The 8,075-nt window shown below is 32.6% G+C and overlaps 1 protein-coding gene across 1 annotated transcript in view; it reads left to right on the top strand.

Moving 5' to 3' along the window:
* SYCP2 (synaptonemal complex protein 2) overlaps positions 1-6,658 on the top strand; it is a 29,195-nt gene extending 22,537 nt beyond the window's left edge. The window contains exons 34-45 of the mRNA XM_074888143.1: positions 748-934; positions 1,352-1,602; positions 1,715-1,879; positions 2,647-2,737; positions 3,324-3,485; positions 3,803-3,930; positions 4,591-4,685; positions 4,766-4,865; positions 5,256-5,314; positions 5,656-5,734; positions 6,175-6,231; positions 6,584-6,658. Of these exons, the coding sequence (XP_074744244.1) occupies positions 748-934; positions 1,352-1,602; positions 1,715-1,879; positions 2,647-2,737; positions 3,324-3,485; positions 3,803-3,930; positions 4,591-4,685; positions 4,766-4,865; positions 5,256-5,314; positions 5,656-5,734; positions 6,175-6,231; positions 6,584-6,658 (1,449 nt within the window). The remainder of the gene's footprint in view (positions 1-747; positions 935-1,351; positions 1,603-1,714; positions 1,880-2,646; positions 2,738-3,323; positions 3,486-3,802; positions 3,931-4,590; positions 4,686-4,765; positions 4,866-5,255; positions 5,315-5,655; positions 5,735-6,174; positions 6,232-6,583) is intronic.
* Positions 6,659-8,075: the final 1,417 nt, after the last annotated feature.

The following is an 8,075-nucleotide window of genomic DNA, read 5'->3' on the forward strand; positions in this document are numbered from 1 at the left end:
ATCATTCAAGCTCTGGTCTACTTTGTGCTTAGGACTCCTGAATTTCAAGTGCCCAACATAAGCAAGTTCAAATCAATTTTATTTATTATTTCTAACAGAGCCCTTTTTTGATAATGAGTATTTAGCTGCTAAGAAAATCAGTCCTAAATAATCTTCTCAGTCGTAACAGTATTTCAGTTTCTATTTATTAAATTTATTCTGCTGCGGAGAACTACTGTGTCCTTTATTTTAAAAACTTAGTATTTTGAAAATGTCTATTGAATGGGAGGTTTTAGTGAGCTAAATCTTGTTCTTTTAGGTAATGTGATTTTGACAATGCTATGCCTATTCTGTGTACAATAGAAAATGCTGACTTGATAGAGGATATGTCAATACATTTGCTGACTATCCAAATAGGATTTTTGGTAAATTAAGCAATGACATTGGGTGCTAAAGCATTTTCATTCTTCTAGCATAACATTTCAGCGTATATGGATAAGTCTAAACTTCACTGATTCATGGTAATTGACTCCAACAGTTAAGAAGAACTTACAGGAGTAGAAATTTGGGTGCTGAATTAAACAAATTCAATGCTTATTGATATTAGAACACCTGATATCCTTATCAATTTAAGTACTTCTATTGATGTTCCTTTTTGGACCTTCTGCTTGTTCAATGGTACATATAGACAGTATGCTCTTTACCTGCATATATATGTACTTCTGTGTGTTTACAAATAATGTTTATATAAACTTTGTATTTTGATAGAAACATGTGAATGGGGAAAACAAGGATGATAATCAGCAAAAGGAACTTCAGAATATTGTATCTATGGAGCCAAAGAGAGTAGCTAACTATGTACATAAAGTATTTATTAAATCAAAGAATTCTGCAGAACAAAAGGAGGTTGAAACTCTTTCACCTGAGAGTCCTGCATCTCTTGAGACAATGAGATGTAGGTATTTTGACTTTTAATTTACAGCAATACTATATCAAAAGTTGGAGGCTTAATGAGGATTATCACAGTAGTACAATTTTACATTTATTTCATGCTCTTAAAATAGGAGATACCCCCTAGTTCAGTGTGTACCACGTAATTTCAGGAAGTGTATTAATATGTCACTAACACGTTTATAGGTTGGTGCAGTTGTTTGACGTCAGCATTATATAGAAGTGCAATACATAAGTGTTAGAATGAATCTGGTAACTGCTAAGATAGTGCAAGTGTGGCAAGTCATATGCTAACAAAGTAAAATTCCACACATTTGAGACTTGCAAATAACTAGAGTTGAAACCGTTAGCAATATGGGGCTTTAACTTACCTTTTTAAACTTCTGTTCCTCATGCTGACAGTTAAGTAACTGTTTTCTAGCTGCTGAAAGAATATCAGAAGGAGATGTTACTCAAGAGCACACTAATAGTGAAAGATCACCTGGTCTTCAGGAGTCAACACCAGAAAAAAGGGAAATTTTAAACTTTGAGAAAGGAATCTCTCCCAATAATTTCAGTCCACAAAAAAAGAATCTTCAAAGTATATGTCTAAATCAGTCTCCTGAGGTGACTGTTAAAAAGTTAACATTTGGAAATAAAAGTTTGTCACCAGCTTTAACTGAAGTGTCTTTGGTAAGAATATTAAAGTTACTCTACAATTATTTTAACTGAAATTGTTCTATTCAACTGCCAGATGTTTCATGCTTTTGTGCCTCTCAATAATATTTTTTTTGTTAATGTGTAGCTCAGCTTAACGACATATAAAGCTGTCAGTGGAAAACATGCAAAGGGATCTGTATCTGAAACATGTGATAATAATGAAGATTCAAGTTTCAGACCTTGCTTTTCAGACACACTTGCTATTAAAGGAAAACAAGATATCACTAAACCTATCAACAAAAGTAAAGAGGTATGTTACTAAATCCTTTGTTCTTCAGAAGAGAGCTGCAACTTTTCTTGTGTTTTATCTACTTTACAGATGGTGAGGTTTAAGGGAAATGCATCTTTCTTAACATTAAACACTATATATAATGTTTACTGGTGACCTTCTTGGAAAATCCTACTAGTTAGTTTTTAAATATTTGAGGATTAGGGAATTGTTTATCATATGGATACAAGGAAAGAATTGTATCCCAACAAGATCAGTTATAATATCTTAAAAAATAACAGGGAATAAGTATTTTATTCTTGATTTCAATTAAAAATTTTTTTTCACAAATTAAAGAATTGTGAAATCTGTATGGAAAAATTCGTGAGGTGAAAAAGTGCTTTCATAGTTTCATCGTTAGTGTACTACTCAATATAAAAAGTAGTGTAGCATTGGCAAATAAATAAAAATTGCTATATACCTTGAAACCACTTCTCATTAGTACTTTTTCTGGTGAAAAAAGCACTAATGACTCCTTTAAAAAATAATTTTGTTTGTGTCCTATTGCAAGAAACAGACCTTATTGCTCATTTGACTTATTGCTACTATTAACATGGTGAAGAATTAGTTTATTCTGTCACCTAGTGAGACCTAGTAGTAATTCATGCAGTGTGTGTTGGTTTTTTTTCTTACTGTAGTTGTGTTCATGTTCCTAGTTTAATGAAAAGCAACATAAATGTGGATTTCAGATGAAGACTTCTAAAAGTGCTTTAATTTGGAGATTAATAAATCAGTGACTTTTCTTCTAGGATTGTGTACCAACATCTCCATCGTCTGTTTCCAGTGGAGGTAAAGAACAGTCTTGGAGTGAAGAACCTTATGGCCCCATACATGAGTCAGGTACAAACTTAACTTAAATCAAAAGACTTTCTATGTGTTTCTGTAAATGTTAAGAAAAATGTTTATTTGGCATAAAAATATTGCCCAAGTTCTTTAATCTTGTTTTATTTTATATATTTTCAGTATTATTCTGTATTTAGTCTTTTTCTCATTTTTCTGTGCTGTTTTAATTACCCCCTAAAAACCCCAAAATTGGTCTCCAGAATGTAGATACTGTTAAAGACTTAATTGCGCTCTTAATGAGTTAGATGCATTCCCACCAATACTGGAATAAAAGTGGGGATAATGGTATTATCAAGAAAAGAGGGCTTAGGGTGATTGTCTTTAATGAGTGAGTCTTGCATGGGTCAAAGAGTTCTGTGTTCCATTGAAATCCTGTTGTTCGTTTACATCAAGTTCTCATAGCTGCTGAACATGCTCTCTGTAAATGTAAGGCTTATTCATTTCTATAAAGTCCTCAAGCTTTAAAGCCAAGACACATACTTCTAGAGTTTGGATCCAAAGGGTCAATAAATTATTCTTTATCCTCCCATGTCATTGTTCTAAATAATCCTAAAAGTAAGCATTGCTTTCATGTTTATTAAAGGACCGACTATGCAGACATTTCTCAAACGAACGTACCACAGTGATACAGAAGGCAATTCTGATGAAGCAGAAACAAGCAGAGAGGAGGAAAAGAAAGGAAACAGAAGAACAAAGTTACAGCCTAGAAAATTATTTAAAACAGATGAGACTGTTACTTACAGAGGTTCGTTATGGGGTGAAAGTTGACTACAGTTGTGCAAAAGTTTAAGATAATCTAACAAAGTTTTAACAAGAAAAGATAATATCCATAAAAAAGCATTTTACATGTTTAAAAAAGAAATAAAAAGAAATGCTACATATTTAAAAACTATATCCTTTTAAAAAGTCAGAAAATTGATAAGAAAATAGAAACTGGTGTCAGCCATCTAATTGGTGAAATTAATCTGTATCTAACAAAAGCTGTTCTAGGCCCTGTTGTAACTTCAGATAGATATTTTTTCATACTGAATTGTGACATTATCTTTTTTTACTTGTCTGCAGTGTCTGAAAGCATATCTACTGTATCTGTAAATGATCTGTCTGGTTTGGATGGGGAAATCTGGGGACCTGGTTGTTCAACTATCAGTATATGTCAGAAGCTCCAAAAAGAATTTACTAAGAAAATTGAGGCAAGACATTTCGTATACAATATTAGCTGTCTGGGGAGGTACATGTGCATATGAATGATAGCTTGTCTTACACCACAGAATTTGCTTAAAAGGACATGAAAATAGCTATGTTCATAGAACTTCAAGAAATTACAGAATTTAAGTTTCCCTTTATGCCTTTTTTAATTCCTTTATGTACCTAACTCTCCAATGACTTTCTTTCCCAGGTCTGTTTTGGGTTTTTTTGTCTGTTGTTTCAAGCTTTTGTATCTAAAGTAATGACTGTGCTGCATTTTTGAATATTTTTTTTTTAATTATCAAACCCATGAATGAGATTTGTTTGCAGAAAGGAAAACATGAGCCTGAATAATGCATTTGTTCATCTTAAGACAGCCGTAAGCACACATCATTCATTCCATGTGTACGGTCTCTATTTTGAGGAATTATTTTTCAAATAATGTACCAAGTTAGGTAGAATTTTATCAAGAATATAAACCCATGTCTATTTACATCTCATTAACAGAAAACTTTTCCTTAAAGGATAGATAGGGAGATAATTTTAAGAAAAAGGGGTTTTGCTCAGTATGATCTATGATACTAAGCAATTACAGTACTAAACATACTACAGGTTTTTTCCTAAAGTGAAAATAATCTGAATTTAATGTTGAAACATCCTCGTAGAGCCGCTCACGGAAAATGGATCATTTTACTAAGCAATCATTAAGAGCTGCCCATGAGCATTTGACAACAATGAGTTACCAGCTTCATGAATGCAGGTCTGTAACAAAAGATTTATTTTAAAACACCCTTAAAATGACTTAATACTTTCTAAAAGTCATTCATTTTGTTTTGGTAGGATCAGGCAGCTGGACAAATTTCATTTTGCTCTCCTTGAGGAACTTGAGAATTTTGAAAAAGATTCTCAGTCCCTGAAAACCATGGAAAAAGAATTCTTGGTTTGTATTTTAATTGCTTGATCATGGAGAAAAGTGAATTCTTATGGAATCCATAGATTATTCATATCATCTTTAGATCATTAATTCTGATTTAAAAAACCTTTATCACTGTGCTTAAAGTTGGGTCAAATTTCAGATAATGAATTGAGGTGCTGTGTGTATTCTTTTTCATCGTTTTGAAACTGTTATGGAGAACAGATTTTTGCTGAAACTGGTTCCATGATTCCTGAAGTGCCTCGTCCTGCCAGCTAAGCTTATTTTTTATCAAGCTTCTCTGGTGACTGTGTAACTCCATTCTGTGCTGAGTCTGGGGTTGTAAGTTGCTTTGTTCATATTAGATGAATATAGTAGTTCCTACTGATTATCATCTATTAATATTTTTCTTTCCAGACCTTTTGGAAAAAACATACACATACTTTTAGTACATACAGGAAAAATGAGCAACAGAGGTTAGTAGGCTTCATTAATCCCAGGATGAGATTTGTGTTCTGTTCATTTGAGGTATAAATTAGGCCAACTACTATTCTCTATGCAATTTCTCTCTTCCATAAAATAGAGATAGCAGATGTGATGAGAAAAATAGATTAAAATGTTACATTACAGGAAAAATATAATTATTCTCCATCTGAATTTCTCCACATACCCTAGGGACTATTCCAGTAGTAGTAATGATGGTAATATTTATCCATGCTTTTAAGTACAAATAGACTACAAATAATGGGATGTATTCATGATATGTGTGGAAGTTCATACGTAGTAAAGCTGCTTGAACTGCCTTTCATTTCTTTAGAATTCAGATTCTTAAAACTTCATTTGAAAAGAACATCTACCATACTGTTGACTATGAAGAACATATTTTTACTGCAGAGGTAGGATGAACTTTTGTTTCGTGTTTTTAATTACTCTTCAATTTTACCAACAGATAGCAGTTTTGACATTCTTCCCGAAGAAAGTCTTTATCCTCAGCATTGTATTAATGCCACATAAGTATTTTTGCAGTTTTTCATGTTCATAAAATGTCCTTTAATGTAACAATATCCAGTGTTTTAGGCCTAGATTTCACCCATCAGAAGGTGTGTGCAGTTATCTAGAAAACTGCTGCAAGATTTATTCTGTATTGTGTGCCTTTTGTTTACCCATGTTAATCATCCAAGAAAGAACGAATTTAAAACAAACATCCCTTTCCTTAGGCAGGTGGATGCATGTTGCATCTGTATCTTTCTGTTATAAACCATTTAGGGATCTAATTGTCTTCATGAAAATGGGTTACCAATTGTGAAGAGAAGATGCATTCAATATCTTTTTATAGATGCATCTGATGAAAGAAGACTTAAAAGGACTCCAAGAGAAACTTCTTAAAGAAATGGTAAGTGAAGATATCTTGTCCTCATTTTTTTTTATTGTTTAAGTATAGGTGTTTGAACACTGAATTACTAAAAATCGTAATTTTTAGTCCCCTATCAAAAATAAAAATGAGTCAGAATCTAAGTATCACTGACATGTTATACTTTAAAGCTTATCTGGGTGATAGAAGCAGCAGGTAAATACGGATATACTGTTTTAGTTCTGAGTTTTAATATGTTGAATGTTGACATGGAAAAGAAAAGTATCATATGTTTTGTTAAAAGCAGCATATATTATGCACCACAATTAAAATCTTCCCTTTTTTTAAAGTATTGTATTTAAAGCATGTGATAAATATAATGCTTTTTACACAGCAAGAAGAAGAACTGTGTAATGTTCGTAGAGGATTGCAGACGTTGTTTCAATCAGAAGATAGAATTCTGAAGTAATATTTTCAGATGCCTTCCTGAAATTCATGAATATAAACACGCTTTTATAATGTAAAATTTGACAACTTTTTTTTTTACACTCAAGGAAACTATTGTAATGAAAGCATATTGTCATTAATAATATAAAATCTTTGTGGATAAGACTTCTCCTTTTATATGTGAGATTTGGAATTATTTTACTGAATATGCTAAAATATGTAAATTTTCTATTTTTAGCACATGCTATTTTTGAAGGAGTCTTTAACAATTTTCATAGGTTATTTAACTGACTTTCAGAGAAATCATTTCAAACTGTACTTTGAATCTATGTTTTGGGTCTGTGTGTACAGAATACCCCTTTTGTCTGATCCAGAATACAGTCAGAAATTAGGGATCAAGTGCCTGTTTTGATCTCAGTCCTATTTGTCTGTGGTGTTAGACTTCAAGAGGAGCTTCTAAGAGAAAACAAAACTCTAAACACTTGTGGTTGAACTATGTTGCAAATAGTTGTATTAAATATTTCAAGAAAAATATATATTGTCTGGGGTTTTTTTTACAGAATGATGTCATTACTATTTTGCTTTAAGTCAGTAATACATATTTGCATGTCAGTCAAATTTTACTGCACAAGTATTTTGTGTAAGACAACAGATAGCAAGAGGGTCTGCTATCTGTAGCTCAGAAATATATCCTACATACTAATACAATCTATTCCGTATACTTAGACGTTAGAAGGTTTCCTAAGAAAATGACCATTGAGTCATAATTTACATTTCTCTGTTTTGCCATGTGTCAACTAGGTTTCTTCTGAATATTTGATGTGCAACTTCTAAGCTAATATTTCTTAATTTGCTTACAAAATAACTACCTTGCATTTTATAGTTCCTTAGCAACCTTTTAATCTTTTTTAACTTGCAATTCTGCATGTATATACTGTAAACTTTTCAGGCTCAGAACAGTACCTTTTAATATTTTTCATTTAAGTTCTCTTAAAAAATGGGGAGTAAAAACTTACAGCTGATCAAATGTAGAGAATAACTGATAGGATGTGCATGTCTTGGAGCTCATCTGTGTTACCACCTGCAGAGCTGCCTCTTTACTATGGAACTGACTCCAGGTTAACGCTCCCAGCATCTCCGGAGCCTGAGCTCACTCAGCACCACACTAACTCAGCTTCACAGCTTCTGGAGCAAGACTGGAGCTGATGTTATGACCACAGAGGTCTCAAAAGAATATATTAGCCAATTTTGGGGTAACAGCTCTTCACAGCTTAATTACTTTATAGTCCTTATTTTATATTCTACCAGTTACTTTGTCCTTTCATTGTCTTTAACATCATATGCAATTCTGTCATTTCTTCCATTATTCCCTCTATCCTCTGAACTCTTCTGGTTTTCCTCAGTTTCCTTTCTACCTTCCTAATACTGCTTTTATTATC

The sequence above is a fragment of the Strix uralensis genome, chromosome 18 (genome assembly GCF_047716275.1).
Source record: "Strix uralensis isolate ZFMK-TIS-50842 chromosome 18, bStrUra1, whole genome shotgun sequence".
NCBI lineage: Eukaryota > Metazoa > Chordata > Aves > Strigiformes > Strigidae > Strix > Strix uralensis.